The 21478-nt window shown below is 40.5% G+C and overlaps 1 protein-coding gene across 1 annotated transcript in view; it reads left to right on the top strand.

The window, feature by feature from the left end:
- Window positions 1-21478, top strand: part of dock4b (dedicator of cytokinesis 4b) — a 133733-nt gene that overhangs the window by 32652 nt on the left and 79603 nt on the right. The window contains exons 2-9 of the mRNA XM_017034035.2: window positions 4256-4339; window positions 5991-6031; window positions 6457-6512; window positions 6608-6704; window positions 7145-7293; window positions 10197-10281; window positions 16292-16443; window positions 21311-21392. Of these exons, the coding sequence (XP_016889524.1) occupies window positions 4256-4339; window positions 5991-6031; window positions 6457-6512; window positions 6608-6704; window positions 7145-7293; window positions 10197-10281; window positions 16292-16443; window positions 21311-21392 (746 nt within the window). The remainder of the gene's footprint in view (window positions 1-4255; window positions 4340-5990; window positions 6032-6456; window positions 6513-6607; window positions 6705-7144; window positions 7294-10196; window positions 10282-16291; window positions 16444-21310; window positions 21393-21478) is intronic.

A 21478-nucleotide genomic window follows, 5' to 3' on the forward strand; every position in this document is an offset into this window, starting at 1 on the left:
TCCCCACCCCCGCCCCCACCCCCCGTGTGGAAAACATCTACTGTACCGTGTGATTTGTTTTCTCCGTTTATTTCTTTGTCATTCCACTTCTCCCCGTGTGTTTCCAGCTGTATTGTTCTCCCACCCTGTCATCTTTGTGTACTGCCTCATTTAGACCTGGTTAAGAATAGCAATGTCCTCCATGTGACCCAGGGGGGCAGCGTCTTGTAGCGTCTGACTCTGAGCCGGAGTTATCGGTCCTTGTTGAAGGAGAGACAAAGAGTCATCAGTTATACACGCTGGAACAACCGCCAATGTCATGTTTCTCTCTGTTTATGTTCTTTATAATTTCACTTTACACTTCAGCTCCCCCATGTACTGTAGCTCGGCTGATCACTCTCTTTTGGTTGCTCCTGCTGATTGGCTGACACTCTGCCCGTTTTAAAATAAACTCTTAAAAACAAATCTATTTTCCTTGACATTGACCCCTGACTTTTGACTAGTTTTTTAGACTAAACATGTTTCAGTAGCTCAGCGTTTCCTGGGTTTTATAGCTTTTATTTATACAGAGGTTCCTCCGATTACGACCTACGGAGTTTCTCCGTTACCTGGCCGCAAATCTTCGTTGTTGTTCCCTATGACTAACTCCTTGTAAAAGCAATAGGTTCCTGGCCATGAGGTTCAGTTTTTGTATTTCGTGATATGTAATTGTATGTAAGCTCAGACTTTTGACAGAAATCCACGTTAGGTCACTGCTAGGAACCGAACCACAACGTCAGTCGAGGACCCGCTGTATCGTTCTTTACTTATTTATTTTTGCACTGTAAAGTACTTTGGGTCAATTATGTGCTGTACAAATACTCACTACTGAACATATTCTGTCTTTCTTGTTGCATTGATTGAACTGTTTTAGTCATTTCACACAGTTGACAGACAGTTAGAGTCCGACAGATGATGGGCAGTTGGAGACAGACCGACAGCAGCTGCCTCCAGGATAGACAGACGGAGAAGCTTTAGTTTCACAACAAGGAAAAAAAAAAAGGTCACTTGAAACTGAATAATTGAGTTTGCTGCGGCTGCGAAAGTCACTTGGATAATTCATGCTCTGGGCACACAGTGAGTAAAGGTGTGTTCGCGGTGATTGCCTGTGTGTGTACCGCGGTGATTGGGTTTTTCAAATGATTATAGGAAGTTTCAGGTTTCATGTGAATAAATTAAGAGGCAGCCTCTGATGTGACCAGTCACCTGCAGGGGGGGGTGTTTCTGCAGCTCCATTGATAGCGCGGAGGAGCAGGAAGGAGCTCGGGTAATAAATGCAGTAGAAAACAGAGGAGAAGAAACGTGTGAAGTTACAAAGAGAACAACACGAGATGCTGTTTCATCACGTCAGCAGATCTGATCTCTGTGTTACCGTGGGTGAGTGGGTGGATGGGTAAACCAGATGAATCCTCTCCTGGGTGCTGCAGGGCTCCCACAGTCAACCCTTGCTCTGAATCTGACTTTTCAATTTCACTTCTTTTGCAGATTTTTATTTAAAACTTGCGTCACAATCAAAGAAGGAAATTCTTTTCCAGTTACAGACACGGTTAATAAGCTGGGTCTCAGTGATTTAGATGTAGGAGGAACAGGAAGACGAGACTGATTTTTACATCATTTATTACGTCAGTATTTTCCCTTACTAACTCATTTACTAGTTTTTGAAAACTTCTAACAATTCGAGCTGTCCTCTTTGATGAACTCAGAGAATATTAACTCTAATTATAGAATATAAAGAAACCATTTTAATTTTTTAAGTCTGATTTTAGTGTAAATTGTATTTTATAAAATATAAAATACAGTTAATATTCTCTGTATATTATAGAATATAAAGAAACCATTTTCTTTTTTAAGTCTGATTTTAGTGTAAATTACAGTTTGATGAGTAACTTTCTAAAACCCCTGGCTCATGGGCCAACACTGGCCCACAACCTCCTCAAATTTGGCCCACAATTTGATGTCAATAATCTAAAATTTCATTGAATTTTTTTTAACAGTATTCATAAATGTAACTATTTTTCTTTTACATTTTCTAAAATATCAGGCGTTTTTGTATTGAGCATCAATACCTCATGTGGCCCCCTAGTGTAATGACAGGCGCACTGGCCACCAAGTCTGAGACCACTGTCCTAATACATTGTAGTAATATATTATACCATAATATACTAATTAGCATTAGAGCAAGACATCATTGTTTTTTTATATGGCCAGAAAAAATATTTACTGAAAAAAAAAAATCTTTGCCGACCACTTAGGCGAGGCTATGAACTACTAGTGGTATGCGCTCCCTATTTTGAGAGCCACTTCTCTGAATATTCTCACCATCAGACAAATGGATATCAGAATTGTTTTGAACAGGGATACGCGGTGGAGTACCGGTGAGCGATGTTGCCTTACAGCAAAAGAGTCGATGGTTTGCGTCTGGGCTGGAGCAGATGGTTTTTTCCAGTGGGCTTTTTTTTTTTTTTTTTGCCGTCTCATCATAGCCAGCGGTCTCCTGGTTTCATGTGTGCATCCAGCTGGGGTTACATTTCTCTGGATTAAATATAATCTCTCCGCGCTTTTGTACGTCGCCTCCTGGAGGAGGGCAGAGATAAAGTGCTCAGCTGTGGCCGGGTGACAGGGGACACTTGTTTTACATCCTCAGTCCCAGTCTGAGTGAGGCCGTCTCTGTCCTCGGCCTGTGTGTCCATTTACGTCAATGCATGTCTGTGTGTCCATGTGTGAATGCATGTCTCTGTGTGACCCGCCGTGCATGCATACATTACTATGTAAATAGTTGACTTGTGTGTGTGTTTCTTTTTCCTTCTTTCCTGTCAGTGCAGGAGCCTGTGGACACTTTTATAGAGCCTCTGTGTGTGTGTGTGTGTGTGACAACTTGTACTTCAAGTCCCATTTTACTACCATTTATATGGACGATACACAGCTAGTAATACCATATACTCCATCCACAGTGTATTCTACCTCCTGTTAATACCTTTCCCCATTCAGTGTCATGGTGTCTAACATATATTATCTTGACTGTTCCCTTGCTTCGTTGCTGTGGTTACTGCTGATAATAATACTGCCTTCTCCCAGCACCGCACATCAGTACTTCTAGTCTGTGGCCTCGTGTTGACCTTTTTCCTGTGTTTTAATTATCCAGTATAGTGTGACCAAAGTTTGAGGATTTTCATAGACCTTAAATATTCCCAACAGGTATTTGATGAATGAAGGTAGCATTAGGGTTAGCATTTTATATATTAATAGCAGTATACAGTCATTAAGATGTCCGTGTGCACACGCAGTGTTGAGGACTCCTTCACTGACTGCAAGGCAACACTCATGGACCGTTGAATTTTTATTGAAATGTTCTGTTCTGTTTTCAGTTTTTTTAAAATCTTTTTTTGTTTAACCTGTGTGTAAACAACAATTCAACCAGTTGATTTCTAAACCAGGGGTATCAAACACCTGGCTCACAGGCCACTTTAGGCCCTTGAAGCCTTTAAATCCTGTCCTTAAATAATGGTTAATTTTGCTCTCTCTTATAACATATTGCTGCTTCAATATGTTTCCTGGCATCTACAAATAAACAACAACAATAATAATAGTAATAGTAATAGTTGTAATAACGATAATAATAATAATAATAATAATAATAATTAAAAACTTCCATTTGTTCCACAATGGGTAAGTTAACCGTGTTGATCTTTGCAATTCACACAGACTGCCACCGGAGGCGCCATTAGGGATGTGTGGCTCTGTCTAATAACATATTGCTGCTTCAATATGTTTCCTTAGCATCTATAAATAAAAACAACAACAACAGCAATAACAATAACAACAACAATAACGACAATAATAAAAATAATAATTGAAATCACTCATTTGTGTTGGTCTTCACACAGACCACCAGAGGCGCCATTAGGGATATGTGGTTCCTTGGGGCTCAAACCCAGAACCCTATGCGTGTGTTCTGTGCCTCAATCGTTGGTTGCAATCATTTGTATTAGAAAAAAAAAAATAGTTCAACATGTTTCAAATACTGTGTGGTATTTTATGTTCACAGTATCTGCATAAATACTTTTGTTTTACTTCACCTACACGGATATTGATCGCACCTTTTCTCCCTCTTTTTTTTTACATAATATTTTTCCATATTTTTCTAACCTATTCTGGCTCAGGATGTTTACCTTACTCTGCAGAAGAGTTTAAAAAAAAATCATCTAACGTGGGTGTTTTATGCCTCCCTTTGTTGCAGTGCTGGCCAGTTTCCGAGGGACCGTCCAGCACGGCCTGCCCCTGGAAATTGGAGACACGGTGCAGATCCTGGAGAAATGTGAAGGTGAGACACACAACCAGCAGAAGAACTGTACAAAAAATGAGCTTTTATTTGTGTTTTTGCATGAGAAATACTAACCAAGTGACTCCTCCTACACAAACACAGGCAGGACTTTTTTGCAGAAATATCTCAGATTGATGTCAGGACACAGAGACGTATGTTTGTGGTTCATGTATATAAAGTTCCACCAGGCATGTTATGACAGAGTATGTGCTGTAAAAAAAACAACAGCAGCATGTAGTAGATGAATACATGTGGTAACTCATGTTTGCTGCCATTTCCTGCAGCACAGGGCTGGCTTCTTTTCCCGCCTTCCTGCCCACACAGAGTTTTGTTTTTCTCTTCATTTTTTTTCCCGTCTCCTACACTCCACACTGCAACGTCGCCTCTTCAAAAATGTTAAAAAATTGAAACTTTTTTTTTCGTCTCTTCTTCCAAAAATTAGAATACATTGAAGTAAGATTGAAACATAAGAGGCATCACCATCCCCTCAGAAAAAAATGCTTAAATATGCCAAAAATCACAAAAACTCAGTCATCACCAACAGCTTCCTTTTCCGCAGTTCTTGACACACCTTGTTTCACTTCCTGTCGGAAGACAGAAGCTCTCACATCGAGTGTGTCAGCGTCAGACTGCCAGCCAGCCAGCCCGCCAGCCAGCCGGTCAGCAGAGGGAGCAGTCAGTCGTGCAGCAATATGTGATATTGTGTTGAAAAGAGGAAGTAGACAATAGTGCAGTCGGTGGAATGCCTGGCTCAGGAGGGAGGGACAAAATCCTAAATCCTTTTAGCAGCGCGGAGGCCGAGAGACAGGCTGATGACAGCTGAGCAGACAGACTAATGACTCTGCCTCATGTTGACACTGTTGACATGTCACAAGTGTAGCTTCCAGGGCAAACTTTTACTTTACTGACATATAACTCCGGTCTGGATAGAAGACTGTGGAAGGATGTATTTATAGTTTAGGAATTAACACGGGAAGTCAATGTATGCCGAATGTAATGTTTCAATGTATATGTGTATATATGTATGTATATATATATATATATGTATATATATATATACATACATATATATATATATATACACACACGCATATATATATACTGTATATATAAATATGTATATTTTTACATATATATATAAAACATTGAGCAGAAAATTTTTCCTTTGGTCAAACCAGTGATCTACCGTTCATTATTCATGGAATTAAAACTGGTCCTTATAATAATAATTTAAAAAAACCATGAGTGTGAAACTCCTCTAACCTAACCTGCTGCTTTTATTCTGATGTAATAAATATTTGTAGCTTATATTGTGGCGAGCAGCAGATTGACAGGAAGCAGATTGACAGGAAGTCCTCATAATGAGTTCCTCATTATGAGGACTTCCTATTAGGAAACACTGTATGTGGCGTGACTTTTCCCATTGACAGTGATTCTGATGATTCTGCATGAATGAGTCAGACTGAAACTGAATATAGGCCGCGGCTTTATTTCCATGTATTATATTAAAGGACTAGAAAAGATATTTTTCTTTCTCTTGTTTTCTGCCCTCCAGATTGTTTTCATGAAAACCATTGTGTTCAATACTAACACCATATTACAGAGATACAGATCAGGTGTAAGATTCTCGTTTGTTTAACTGTGTCTACAGGTTGGTACAGAGGATTCATCCTGAAGAATCCTAACATTAAGGTGAGGCAGTAGCAGTTTTGACATGTTTTTTTTAAAAATTGTTATTCAGTGCTGTTTCAAGAAACACAAACAAAAACTAAGCCTTGAGTTGTCATTAAAACACAACTCTGTTCAGATGAATAATAGCAGAAATTTAAGGCAACACACGGAGGCGAGTGAAGGGACTTCAAGCTGCCACTAATTCTTGGAGAATATTATGTTTTACACACACACATACAAACACATACACACACGCAGAACCATTTTTTTATATTTTCTCTCCCCCTTCTTGGCTTTTATCTCCTCGTCTCTCCTTCATCTCTCCCACAAATGCACTCGTAGCCGCGTATTGATTATGTGAATTATTTCAACACACTTAAACGCTCAAATGATAAAGCTGCAGGAATCAAGTGCTTTTCATTAACCTGCTCACCTTCTGTCCAAAGGGGATTTTCCCATCCAACTACATCCACCTGAAAAATGCCCATGTTAAGAATAAAGGGTAAGTCATGCCAGGTTTCTTTTGTTTTTTTAATATCTTTGTGTTATGTTTTTGTGTTGGTGTGGATTCTAACCTCAGAGTCTGTACCTTTGCAGGCAGTTTGAGACGGTCATCCCGGTGGAGGACTCTGTCATCACAGAGATGACGCTGACGTTGCGAGACTGGGGCGCCATGTGGAAACAGCTCTACGTGGTGAGAATAGTTAAGTTTTTTGTGTCTTTTTCGGGGTGGAGGGGGATCAGTACGCCTCCCAACATTCACGGCTTTTTGGTGCACGCTCATTGGTATGATTGATGGTATTTTGCGGCCCATTAAACTATCTGGGGCGCTGATTAAACGGAGCTGATGGATTCTCACCGATCAAAGTGCATACATTTGTGGCGAGAAAACAGCAGGACACCGAAGCTCGTTTGCACAGATCCGCCGTTGAAGTCTCCATCTGCCGCTCAGACTCGGTCGCCCTTTACCACTCCACGGAATTTTTTTCTAATGTCATGTTTACAACCCTGTGGTTTTCTCGTCGTCCTCGTCTGCCCCCGTTTTATTCTCCCTCTAATCACATCTTCTTTTGTTGTCAATTTCCTTTCCATTCATCTCCTCGCCTCCTCTCCTTTTCCATTTTCCCGCTCCAGAAGAACGAGGGGGATTTGTTCCACCGGCTTTGGCACGTGATGAATGAAATCCTGGACCTCAGGAGGCAGGTACTGGTGGGCCACCTCACCCATGACCGCATGAGGGATGTTAAGCAGCACATCACAGCCAGATTGGACTGGGGCAACGAGTGAGTAAACAACAATCACCGATCAGTCCTTTCACTGTGGCCTTAAAGGGACAAACCGTATCACGGTACTGTTATATAGATCCATGTGGTTCCTTAATGTCTTCACGGAACGTTAGTAAAGTTCTAGGTCTGGAGAATCATGTTCTGAAAATCATTTCTTTATCTTGATCTTCTGAAAAAAAAATCTTAATATAATACTGTTATCAACTGGTGGCTCGTGGGCTGACTTCAGCTCGCTGAACCGTCCAATTTGGACCATGACTAGATTCTACAATAAATATCAAATAATAATTTTAGACAAAAATGTGATTTTTTTTTCATTCTTTTTGAGTGTCCGGCCCCCAGTGTGTCCGTCCAGAAAATTTTGAAAAATATATTTGGTGAACATAGATATCTCAAATATCTATAAATTAGTAACATAAGACACGAAATCCAGATTTATTCTGTTTTATTTTGAAGCATAAAGCAATGTTTCAACAGAGAGCTTCTTTTTATGTAAAATCTTCTTTTTTTTTTTTTCCAGAGCTTCTTTTTATGTAAAATCTTTTTTTTTTTATTTAAAGTAGTAGCAGCAACAGAAGGTAACAACGGTGTCATTCATACTTTTATCACGACCCACTGCGTTAAGGAGAACCAGAGTGGAGAGTGCTCTTTAAGCAGTTTTATTTTAATAAATACAACAGGGAAAGCCCCTGAACGGAGCTGCTGTCTCAGCTGTGACTCTACTCTTTCTGTCGTCTCACACTCTCACTCTCTGGGCCTCGTGCCTGAACTTTTGGTTCGAGCTGGATTAAGACGTTCCCACCTGACGCTTTTAAAACGAAACGCTTACAAATGAAAAACAACTTGGTTATTTCGTTTTTTTTCGTTTCCTCGCTAGGTATTTGCTAGCGCCCTGCGTTGCTTTTTCCGTGTCGTTGCAGGGTTTTTGGGGCGTGGTCTGTACAAGTTTATAGTTAAACGTGTGACTTACTTAACTTTTACCAAAACCTTATTTTCTGTCTCCCTCATGTCGATACAGATGACATAGACCTGTTTCATTAGCGCTGTGCTAAGTGAACGGCTGCGCTAGGCTTTTGGTTTGTACACGATCGCTGTCCTGACTGGAGTACGTACGAGTAGAAAATACAGACACAGTGTGTGAAGTTGGATTATAACACATGTTCTGACCGGTCCAAACTGGTACTGGAGGGTCAGCAGACACAAGAGAATCAAATGTGTGCAAAAAAACCTGACAAATCAATGTTGCATCATAAGGCTACATGACAAGAAAGCTAACCTTATGTAGAGATGGTGAAATGTTTATTTCTATTCAGTTCATTTTTATTTGAAGTTTTAACTAGAGATATTCAATATTAACTTTTTTTCCGTTATCGGAAATGACGATGTTGTCCAAACACCTAATTTCCGATATCAACCGATACCGATATATGCAGCTGTTTTACTAAGGTACCCATATTTGGCAAAACATTATTGGGTATTCATTATCGGAGGAAAAACCAATAACGATTCGTACAGATATTACATAATTATGCTAATATCGGACATCCCTAGTTTTAACCCTATGAAGTCCAGGGCGTCTGAACCGACTTTTTTTTTTTTTTCTTCGCTCCTCTGTCTACGCTGATCACCCGTCAGGTTTCTCCTTTTCTTCACACGTCTTTGTCTTCACACCGTATGGATTTTTTCATTCTTCTGTCAGTCAATATTCTGCACTCACCTCCATTTTCTTTTTCACCCGACGGAAGAGACGGCTCAAACGGCTTCTTCTCTTCATGTGCGCTTGTACGGTTGACCAGCGCTGCTTTTATTACTGACAAGGAGACGTGGAGTCTCGCACGTGATGCGTCGGTCCGTGGAGACAGCCGGGCCCAGAGGAGGACAGAGAGAAAAGATGAGATGGAAAATGAGAGAACGTGGGAGTTGTTGGTGTTGGTGGAACGGATGGAGGGATGAAGATATAAAGAGAGCGGTGGTGGGACGACAGTAAAGGGAACAGCGGGGCCGCCGTCTCCTAGAGACCGGAATGATCTGTCAAGATTTGATGATTGACAAGGCTAATCTGGCCGCTCTGCTATACGTGCTTTTGTGCTCCCACACATGTACACCCACTACTCACAGAAAATATTATACACAGAGTACACATTGAGAGTATGCATGGATATGTGTTGATAATACAGACCATCTGTAGTATACAGTATAATTCAAATGTTCCTCAACCCCTGGTTCACGGACCCGTCATTAGACACTGGGCTGCAGAGAAAAAATGAACAATTTACTGAATTAAAAAAACTGAATTACTGAATTAAGAAAAATCTGGTCATTTCCATTTACTTTCTTCAGTTAAAGTTAATTGGGTCTTTTTTTTTTTCAAAATAAAACGTCTTTTGGACTCATATGCTAACAGACAAATATAGTTGATATTTGTCTTTTGGAATTCTTTTGGACAGAAACCGTAGTGGCCAGACTCTCAAACAAAATTAAGTAAAATCACTTTTTTTTTGTCTAAAATTATTCTTTGATGTTTATTTGTGAATCTAGTCACGGGCTGGATTGGTTGGTTTGGCGGGCCAGACTCGACCCGCGGGCCACTGCTCTGTACTCTACTAACACTGAGTTCAACCAATCACAGAGGTCCTGACATTAACACATACACATATACACCAGTTCATGATCAGTTAAATGAAGCTTAAAATATGTTTTATTTTGAAAATATACCTTTTCTTAATAATCCGTTAACAACCCTTTAATAAATGGCACAGATCGACCGGTCACTGGCCGACCTAGGTACAGTACAAAGCCACTGTGTACCACTTATATTTATCATACCATTGTAAAACAAAAACAAAAACAATGAATACTTCTGATTTTGTGCACTTCCTGTTCACATCTTTGTCTCACAGACAGCTGTGCCTGGACCTGGTCCCCCGGCGAGAGTTCAGCATGGTGGACCCAGATGAAATCAGCGTCACAGAGCTTTACAGACTGGTAAATGTTTTTGGAGCTCCTCTTTCAATATTTATGTGCTTTTATTTTGGGAGGTCGGCTGGACGAGATGAGAAAGTGTTCCTGGTTGAGTCTGTCTCCTCCCTCTGTGGCTGTTGGTTTATTAGAAATGCTCGAGGTTCACGTGAGGACGTTAGAAAAACAGGTCGTTCACAGATTGTTGTTTTCTTCAAACACAGCCATTAATTGAATGTTCTGTGCTTCACGGACAAAAGGTGAGGAGGAAAACAGTCATTATCGGCTAAAAGGCTCATCTAAATTTAGCTCAACTGGTAATAATGTTGTGCGCAACTTGTACTTCAAGTCCCTTTTTACTACCATTTATAAGGACGGTATGAAGGTAGTAATACCATATACTCCATCCACAACTACCTCCTGTTAATACCTTTCCCCATTCAGTGTCATGGTGTCTAACATATATTATCTTGACTGTTCCCTTGCTTCGTTGCTGTGGTTACTGCTGATAATAATACTGCCTTCTCCCAGCACCGCACATCAGTACTTCTAGTCTGTGGCCTCGTGTTGACCTTTTTCCTGTGTTTTAATTATCCAGTATAGTGTGACCAAAGTTTGAGGATTTTCATAGACCTTAAATATTCCCAACAGGTATTTGATGAATGAAGGTAGCATTAGGGTTAGCATTTTATATATTAATAGCAGTATACAGTCATTAAGGCTGGTGATATATTGAGTTTTAAGGATATATTTTACATATGTTTTTATACACAATACAGAATGACACCATATTGTTCTTTCTGATATAACAATAAAACCAGTTTCTGGTCGTCACTCCGTTTGTCTTAAATATCGTGAACACGCAATGAATGGTGTATTTTGTTTGAACTAAGTTTATGAAATACTTTTTTCAATCAAATTACTAGACAGTAGAGATGGCCCTATTTGAATTCTAGGCGTCCCTATGTGGTGTCACGACCTACAGGTTGAGAAACACTTCTGTAACCTTTTGTCAATATAATGATGGAGTGTGTCTATAAACACACTCCATCTTTATATTGACTTCAAACTATCAGTTTCTACAGCATCACAGCCAGTTTGCTAACATTTTGTTCGACGTCAAACGTTCATGTACAGCTGCGGCTACTGCAGCAACAGCAGCTCCGACCAGACCGCGTCCTGGAAACCCATCCTTCAGCTGACGGTGTTAGTCTGTCGAGGCGTGTTGTACCAGTGTGCTCACTTCACTACACCTTCTCCTCCAACTCTCCTCCAGGACTGTGTGAAGGTCTATCCATCACTGATGACAGTGGATGGTTTAGTGACGTGAACTGGTAAATCGTACCATATCTCTCTGTCTCCAGCCCTTCAAACGGTTCAAATCACAGTTCTCGGCTGAGAAAAACCCTCTCTGCCTTTTCCTTTCTTTTTTGTTAATATATGTTTTTATAAAAGCACAGCAGACTGGACTTTCTGATTTGCCTGAGTCTTTGAAGTTTATTCTTAACCCCAGTGACAGGCGTTAGCAAAACAGTCTCACTTCAGGCCTAATTTAAAAGCTGTGCTTGATGCTAAGATAGTTTGACATGGAACAAATTGTCAATTTCTCTGAACCCTTGAAGGGAGAATTTTGTGGCTTTTTTTAAATTGTGTTTTTGTTTGAAGGAACCTAATTTTAACACACAAAAAACCCAGTGGGAACGTTGGGTATTTTAGTCCACAAAAACATCCAACACCACTTAACAATGCATTTTTATATCACGGGATGTAGTGTTCCTGGTATTCTTTGCTTGTTTAGTAACAACACCTAAACTGTATGGTTTAAATATATGCAGGATCCCTTGATTACAGTTTCCAAAATGAGGGTCTCACCCCCTGGGCAGCACAAAGATACTGCAGTAACACCTTGCCACAGAAAGTTTGGGAAGCACTTCTATAATTTCACTTTTTCCTAGGACAGCCCAGGCATCATTGTCGCTACCCTGGCCATTACATAGACCGATTCCTGCTAGCTAGCTAGCTTATACATAAGCTATATATATATAGCTTAACATTGAAACCTTTGTCTCTCGCACCAAGTCAACCCACCAATCCAAACAAACAAGCGCGATTTTTGTTTAAGCCGTTTGTTTCACAATCTGGCTCAAATGAAACGTTGACATTAGAATGAACCACTTCATTTACAGAAATGTTTACAGCGTCATCTTTGCCACTAATGTAATTTAAAAAAACAGTCAGTTTGCTGTGTGGTGAAAACACAGCTAAACAACCTTTAGTCTCTGCCTCCCTGTCCTTCATTGTGTGGAGAAATGAAATGAATCTGTCCCCAAACTCCATCCTTTTCTCGTCCTGCCCCTCTCCCTCTCTTTCTCCAAGCCCCCATGCACTGTTACCATGACAACCACTTCTCTGCCCTGTTATGTTGTGGGGAGAATAGTATCACAGACACACAGATAAACACACCAACACTCGGAGAGGAGACGTGCGTTGTGTCTTCGCAGGGATATTTGAAGCTCTAATCCATCAGGTTTTTTTGTTTGTTTGTTTGTTTGTTTTGGGTTTTTTTTTCTGGAAGTCACAACAAAAGCAGACACAGGAGCACGAAAGCCAAAATGTAGCTTTACTTAATGATGTGCACGTAATGAACAGATCCCTACACTCCCCTTTACAGGGAACGAGATAAAGGGGCCACGTACAAAAGAACGTGCGCGATTGTTTCGCGACGCGGAGTCTAATAATGTTTTTTTTGTGTGTGATCTTTGTTTGCGAGGGCTGTTTCTTTGTCGGTGTTCTGCGATGTGTGGCCGCAGTTTGTCTTAATTGAATTGAGATAGAGATCAGTGTGTGTTTATATGTGTGAGCCTCTGCCTGCTGTGTGTGTGTCGACGGGCCACACAGGTGCTACTGCATCTCTGGAGCTGCAGCATTTCTAAGAAAATAGCTGCTAGTTTTCTCGGAAGAAATGAAAGAAAGAATGTTTAGGAAAAATAGATTTTTTTAAAATATAGATAATACATTTCTCATAATGATGTTTTAATGGACTAAAGTGTGGTACAAAACCTGGTTAATTGTGAATTTACAATCCTTCATCGACGATTTTGTCAATCACGTTCTTTTCTCAAATGAAAACCAAATTACAACTAAACAGGATTTTAAGTGGCGCTAACTGGCCAAGATTCAGTAAAGAAGACCAATCAGAATATGTAAAATGTAAGAACAAATGAGAGCAAGAGCCAATCAGAGCCATGATTGTTGGTTAGAATTTGGGACATGTACAGTATGTGGACGTCCAAGGTTGGACGTTTGTTGAGTAGGAGAGTGGACGATAAGAAGGTAGACCAGGCTAATTAACTCACTAACACTTCTCTACTTGGTGGTTTTTTCGCTTAAAGTAGGAGAGTAAGTGGAAGACCAGGCTAATTAACTCACTAACGCTTCTCTACTTGGTGGTTTTTTCGCTTATCATGACATATCCAACATATAACGTAAATAAAAAGATATTCAGTTTTTACGAGTAAAGATATATTTAAGGTTTTCAACGTAGATCACTTTACCCTGGTCTTTTGAAAAGTAGGTCCAAAGCCGAAAAAGTGTGGACACCCCTGAGATAAAGATACCTAAAAGACCTTCACCTACGACTTGGCCTTCCCAAACCGGTCTTTGTCTCACAAACTCAAAGATGAGAGGCTTCAGTTTTGAAGCAGCTCGGTTGGAGGATTGAAAATGTTCTTCTCTGGCCTTGGTTTGACCCTGTTTCCCGAGGAGAATCTCTTTGTAGTCTGGAATCCCATCCCTTGATGCTGCTCTGTGTCGTCGTTGTTGGAAGAGATTAGTACGTGAACAATGCTAGAACATTTGGACAAACACACACACACACACACACACACACACACGGTCACGGACCCTGTGTTGGCCTATCTCTTCTCACAGCCATACATGATGCTGTGAGACTCGCTGTGTCTTCACCCAGTCGTTGCTGTCTCGTCATGCTGAAGCGGTGATTTCACCACTCACCGCTCCCGCTGGGCAGCTTTAATGACACACTGAAAATATCCTGGTAATAAAAACCCGCAGCATAAATGAAGGCCTTCCAGCATGTAGTCATTCTACGTCAACACCAGCTCTCAGTGCTGTTTTGCACACATACATACATGGTAAGATTTATATGTGCCCATACATACACATATATATTTGTATATATTCATATATATGTATATAAGTATGTATATGTGTGTGTATATATGTATATATGTGCTTGTATATGACTGCAGGGAAACATATATTGACATATATTGTCAAGTAATAGATTTAGAGAAGAGACAGAATAAATATATATACATACATACACACACAAATATATAATACATACATACATACATACTGTACATACATACATGCATACATACATACGTATATACATACACACACATGTATATATGTAAAAGTAGAAATGTATATACATACATACACATATATGTAACAATATAAAATACATACACACACATATATACAGTATATACATATATATATCACTACTTTAGTCTTTTGGCAAAAAAAAAAAACTATTATTATTTATATTTTTACTCACCCTTTGCGGTGATTAGCCACACCTTTGTAGCTTGGTACCTTTTTTTTTTAATTTACTGGCTATTTTTATTATTTTGTTTTTTTAATTTACTGGCTATTTTTATTCACTGTGTCTATGGTGTTGAACAAACAACAGTAGATACCATCTGGCAGCCTGATTCTGATCCCTGCTCTGTGTCTCTCTGCTGCTCTGCTTCTGTGTCCTTATGTTTAACATCCAAAAAATGTCAGATCAGACCCGTGTCGACTTCCTCTCAGACATGGCCTTGTCCTGACTGCACAACATCAATCTATTGTTTATACTACCGTCTGTCAAAACAGGCAATAACTGAGTTCATTGCCTAACATGTACTGTAGTCTGACCTCAGCTCTCTTCATCCTCCTCTTCATCCCTCCTCATCTTTCACGACCCACTACTGAATTCACTGTGGAGCAGACTTCAGGCCTGGTACTATTGGCCATCTGGTACTCTTGTTAGTGTTCTTTTTTTTCATATTTAGAGAGTGAATGTTCTTTGTACATACTGTATTTACCAGAATGTTTCTCTTATCCCTTTTGGTTATAAATGTTTTCTTTTTATAGCAGTGAACCTACCGGATTCTTTCACCCCTGTGAATCAAACCTTTTTCTTTCGATTTCAAAGTAACACAGATTACACCCGTTTCTGTTTGAGGATAATTAGCTCACTACAACATAATGGCCCGAGTTAAATGATAACAGACAGAATGCAGGTGTGTTGCGTTCCAAATGATAAAACTCATTTAATGTGTTTTCACAGGTGAACCAGCTGTGATTGATTTTTTTTTACACCAACAAAGTGAGAAAACAAACTCACGTAACAGGCTGGATTAAATTCACACTTTCTTCCTGGTCTGTGTGTTTTTTCCATCTGTAATAAAAGTTAAAAAATCTGACTCCAACACTGATATCTGTCAGGCTTGACATTAATGTTTGACAGCTGTGTTGATAACCTTGTACGCTTCATTTAAATATCTTACAAAAATGAATTTTTATCCTGTTCATTTCCTGTCAGCTCATTCCTCAATCATGAAGGTCCTCAACAGGGGGTAGGCAACCCCCGAGGGGTCCACAGGTTTTGCAGCAGTGTGTTGAAATTTGTATTTGATTATGCCAAAAAACATGTATTTATTCAGGACAAAGGCACTAATTAGTCATTCGTCATTTTTTTTTGTCCATTAAATGTTTAGAAAAGTCAAAGATTGAACTTTGTTTCATGATTATCATCAATTTGAGAGAAGTTGAAAATGTCATCAATGTCAGTTGACAGAGTTAGAAACTGCAGTTTCATGAAAACAAACCCGTGGCTCCTGGGTGAGAGTTAGAAACTGCAGTGTCATGAAAACAAACCCGTGGCTCCTGGGCCAAATGCAGATCATTAGCCCCACAGTTAACCCTAGATCTGAGCTGATGTGGTCGTCTCCCTACACAGATGGAACACCGTCATCGGAAGAAGGAGACCTCTGCACCTGCCAGCACCCATCACCTGTTTGTTCACGTCAAGAGCCTGATGAGCGCCAACCTGGGGGAGGAGCTAGAAGTCTTCTTTCACATCTATGATGGACGAGAGAATCGACCTCTGAGGTACGATTCCAATGAAGTCTTATCAGTCTTGTTGAGTTGAGAGGATTCATGTATGTGTATATATATATGTATATTTAAATATATATATGTATATGTCTATACATATATACGTACATATGTGTATGTACGTATATATTTATATATATCGATAGATGGAGGTATACATATATATACCCATATGGTAATGGAACATATGGTAATATATGTAAAAACAAATTTTTACATATATTTTTATATAAACAAATATATATTTTGATTTAATAAGGTAAACCAGGTGGCTTCAAACTCACGGCCCAGGGTCCACTTTTAGCCCATGACCCCTCCTCCCCCAACCCACATCTGACCCTTGACAAAAAAAAATAATTTTTCCCTAGAGTTTTGCCTTCAGTTTTTTCTTTAATATTTTTAAAATATATTTAATTATGATGCTTCAATTTGTCATTTAAGATGGAGAAAATACATTTTAACAACTCTTTCTTGACGCTGTGTATTAAAAACTGAACAATGATGAGGTCGTTCGCCGAAAAGAACATGACAGGAGTAGCCGTCAGCTCACCTGAGTTTGAGAACCTTGGATTTTAAAGCAGCTCAAACAGATTTGGACAGAGTCTTGGTGCTGCCGCATGTGATCGTGTTAAAGTAAGGCAGAGACAAAAGGCAGAGAGCAGCGCTGTCTGCTTCACGTGTCAAAACATGACATGGCTGCTGCTGTAACAGGAGCTGCTCTGTTCACCTCTCCCCGTCGTCGTCCGTGCGCTTGTCTGCACTACATGAACAAGAACCTGACAGGTCTTTTCTCATCACTTATTTATTACTTTAGTCTTTTTTATAAAAATCACCCAGTGGTAGAAATAAACCCAGACATCCTTTTGAGGGTTATTTGAGAAAAGACATGTTCTACTTCCAATTTTAAAACCATTTCTGCCAGATTCATGACAGTTGGCAAAAATGCATCAAGGCAAAAACAGACCACAGGTGGCACTGGTGAGCACCCCTCATCTCTAGCTTTAACATCACCAACCCATAATATATTAACAGTCATTTCCGCTCTACAAGCCGCTATTTTTTCTGACACGCTTTGAATCCTGTGGCTTAAACAACGATGTGGCTAATTTATATGTTTTTTACTAACGAAGCTCATGTCGTTAGCCATCAATGACTTTTCTGGTAGGCTACTGTGTGTTACACTATTAGCCTATGTCTGTCTGTGAATGGCTGTTTGAACGTTGAAGCGTTGGTTGGTTATACGCTGGTTTGACCCCAACGAAATGAAGGGAGTTAGCCCCGAAGCTAACGTTAGCGTCGGGGCGCAGAAGAAGGAAATAGCTAACGTGTTACTAGCCATGTTACAGTTACTGTTCAGAACAAAGTTATTTATTTAATGAAAAGTTATTTCTGTATAAATATCCCATGTTACAACGTGGAAAGTGCGGCTTATATATGTACAGGATGAATATATTAATTTTTTTCTTTTCAAATTTAGTGGGTGTGGCTTATATTCAGGTGCGTTCAATAGTCTGGAAATAACGGTAATTCAAGGAAACTTTTTTTTTTTTTTAAATCCACTTCAGACTTTAAAAGTGTGCAGGACTGTGTCACCACATGAAAGAAGCAGTCATTCTTTGTCTGCACATGTCAATTATATGCAAATACTCTACTACACACACACACACACACACAGACACACACACAGGCCACAATTCTCACCGCAGTCTCCTGATTAGGCGTTGGCCGAATAACAGTCTGTGTTTAAGCTGCACAGTTTCTTAGTCTGAATCAAAGACCGAGATACAAAATAAGGGGTTTTCGGTAAAGGACGATAAGTGGGTTGGAAAAAAAAAAAAAGAAGAGCAACTTTAATAAGTGGGTTGGAAAAAAAAAGGAAAAAAAAAAAAAGAAGAGCAACTTTGAAGACTACAAGCTCGAGTCAAACAATGGCCCTTCATACCATGGACTGCACTGCTGTTGTCATGCATTAGTGTGGCTTTAATGGAGACTGATTGTTTCAACCTCTTGCTTTGTTCTCAAGCAGCGGTAATGATATTTGTATTTCCCATAATTCCTATCCGTCGGCTTCCGTCCTCGACTACATTCAAGCAGCTGGGAGAATACATTTCGTGCTACTGAAGTTGATACACACGCAAGCTAATAAAGTCAGCTCCGCCTTCTGTCGCTCATCCAGATCTTTATTAGACAGACTGACTACAACGCTAATTTACGCAGTCAGTGAATATCGCATGAAGCCTAATAAGAAAGTGATACAAAGCTCGATTCCCTCCGAACCCTCCAGCTAGCTAATAGCTAATTACACTTTTTTTTTTTTTTTTTTTTATCAGCTCTGTGAGATAAAGGCACTCAAAGGCCTCAGCCTGTGTATATGTGTGTGTCATTATGTGTGTGTGTGTGGGGGGGGGGGGTCTGAGTGTGTCAAATTTGCATGGTTTGTCTTGAAGGATCTCTGATTGGCAGCCTGCCAACCTGTTTGTCTATCCCTGTGTGATGACAAACAAACACACACACACACACACACACACACACACGTGCAGTCTGGCAGGGAGCCATTTTGATGCTTCCCTCTCTGCTGGTGGTTTGTGTACGTGTGTGTGTGTGTGTGTGTCAGTGACCAGATGGGGGTCAGGACTGTTGTCTCTGAAACATGCCAGCAGCAGCAGCAGCAGCAGCAGCAGCAGCAGCAGCAGCATCATGGCAGCTTCTTTGTTTTCAGTTCGAGCTCCTTGAATGGCTCTTCATCTGGTCACACACACACACACACACACACACACTCACACTGTACCATCGCCACACGGCTCCTCGTTGATGTTGTGACTACTCCAAACCCAAACACTAATTACCGTTTCTGTCACTTTTTTTTCGATTTCGATCATCAACTGGTGGGCTGCGGACCACATCTGACCCGCTTGAACGTCCAATCCGGCCCGTAACTGAGTAGACATCCCATAATAACATTATTCAAAAATGTGATTTGAGATTTCTTTTTCTTTTTTTGGAGTGTCCAGCCGCCGAGGTATCCAAAACAATCCAGAACTTCCTGTCTTGGTGGCGGTGACCCCTGTCTCCTGTTAACGAGGCATTTTTTTTAACTTCTCTTTTTCCTCATCCTGTCTGAGTCACTCATTCACATGTTGCCTCAGTTGCCCCGTTCATCCCTGTTGTCTTGATGCCCCTCTCTGAGTCTGTATGGATCTTAGCTAATGGCAACTGCGTTGGCAGTTAATCTATCTGGTGTTTTTCTTGCCCGTCAGTCACCGTGCCGTTCTGCCCTCTAACATCCAGTCGACAGAGTGCGCCGGCTTCTAATGCAGCCGTCGATAACAGGACGGGGAATAGAGAGAGTCCCTCGGAGGCCGAGAGGGGAGTGAACTGGCTATTCATGTTATGTTAATGTGAGCGTTGACAGAGGGAGATAAGGTCCCACCGGGGGCCGCGGGCCCTCGGAGCTCAACATGATCAACATGCTGCAGCCGTGCGAGGGCAGCGGAGGAGCCGTGTCTTTGCGTGTCTTTGCAGCGGTCTCTGCGTTAAGCCGTGCGAGGGGAGCGGAGGAGCCGTGTCTCTGCGTGTCTTTGCAGCGGTCTCTGCGTTGAAACAACGCGGCGCTAATGATGTTTTGAGGGCGATCGTCTAATGCATAGGAGTGCGTCTCCCTATGGTTGGATAAATGCCCTGGAAAGTTATGGAGGGCAGCTAATGAGGAGCTGTTGTTGCTGAATCAAACCAGCTCGCGTCTGACGTACTTTTAATAAACCACTCCAGTCGCTGTAATCATTTCCCACTTTTTTTTGTCGTTGAACTCGAGTCATTGATAAAACCTCCTCATCCGTCGGAGCTGTGAACTCGTTACTGGATCAGTCACTGTGCGAATGGGTCGACCGTGGGCTTTTTTTTTTTTTTTTTTAACGCTGTCACCGTGCCAGTGACTCGACTCATTATCAGGCTCCAGTGCATTACAAGGCTCTCTCTGCTTATCAGTGAACTGTGAAAGTCACCTAACTGGATTAGCCCACAGCTCACCAGCCATGATGAGAGCGGCCCAGCAGGATGCCCACGCTGGCTTTGAGAGTGTGTGAGGGAGTGAAGAGAAGAAAAAGAAGAGATATGTGTCGGTTCTTTGTGTTTTTGGCCTGACGTGCACTCCCGTCAGAAAGAAAAGAAAAAAAAAACTGGGGCGTTTGAGGCCAGAGAGTTTTTTAGAAGAGTTCACTCTCCTGAATGTAGTTTTCTAGTTGCAGAAAAATGTTTTTTTTATATAAATGTATTATTAATTATTTGGCTCAAAACAACCATGTATGGTATCATATCAAAAAGAGAGGAGTTAGTATTTGTCAACTTTGTTCCCAAATGTTGATCTAATTAGTAAAAAAATACTTTTTTTATAATAAATCAATATCATGACTAACATATTATCATTTTTTTTTTCCTTGACCACCAATGTAATAGTACTCAAAAAGTACTACAATAAAGTCTGAAAAAGATTACATGGGCTGCTGCGTTAGCTTTGACCTTGAAGTAGCCTTTTGTGCGGAATGCTAATTATGCTAACATTTTGAGTTCTAATCATCTGTTGTAGTTCATGTATCTAAATGTCCGGGTATATTTATAATTTTAATTTACTTGACTGATCCATCACCTGTTGTTAGCCGACAAATGATCAAACACCAGGAGTTCCACTTCTGTGTTTTTGAGACTGTGACAAGAGCAGCAGTCGTAATTGGTTTTTAATTCGCTGCCCTTTCCTTTTGTATTGTAATCACTCAAATGCACTCGTTCCGAATAGCATCACAGTCATGACCTTTGACCCCATTCATCTCAACGCCCGTCCTCTGTCTCTCGCTCTCATGTTCTCCAGTGAACGCTTCTTTGTCAGGCTGAATAAAAGCGGCTTGCCCAAGTCGCCGGAGAAGACAGAGAGGCAGTGCACACTGTTCGTGGTGAGTTTGACGTTCGCCCTTTTTGTGAGGCAGAACTCAGTCATGTGTACGGTGAATACATTTTTTATTTTTTTATTTCCGTGTCT

The sequence above is a fragment of the Cynoglossus semilaevis genome, chromosome 8, assembly GCF_000523025.1.
Source record: "Cynoglossus semilaevis isolate Cse_v1.0 chromosome 8, Cse_v1.0, whole genome shotgun sequence".
Lineage (NCBI taxonomy): Eukaryota > Metazoa > Chordata > Actinopteri > Pleuronectiformes > Cynoglossidae > Cynoglossus > Cynoglossus semilaevis.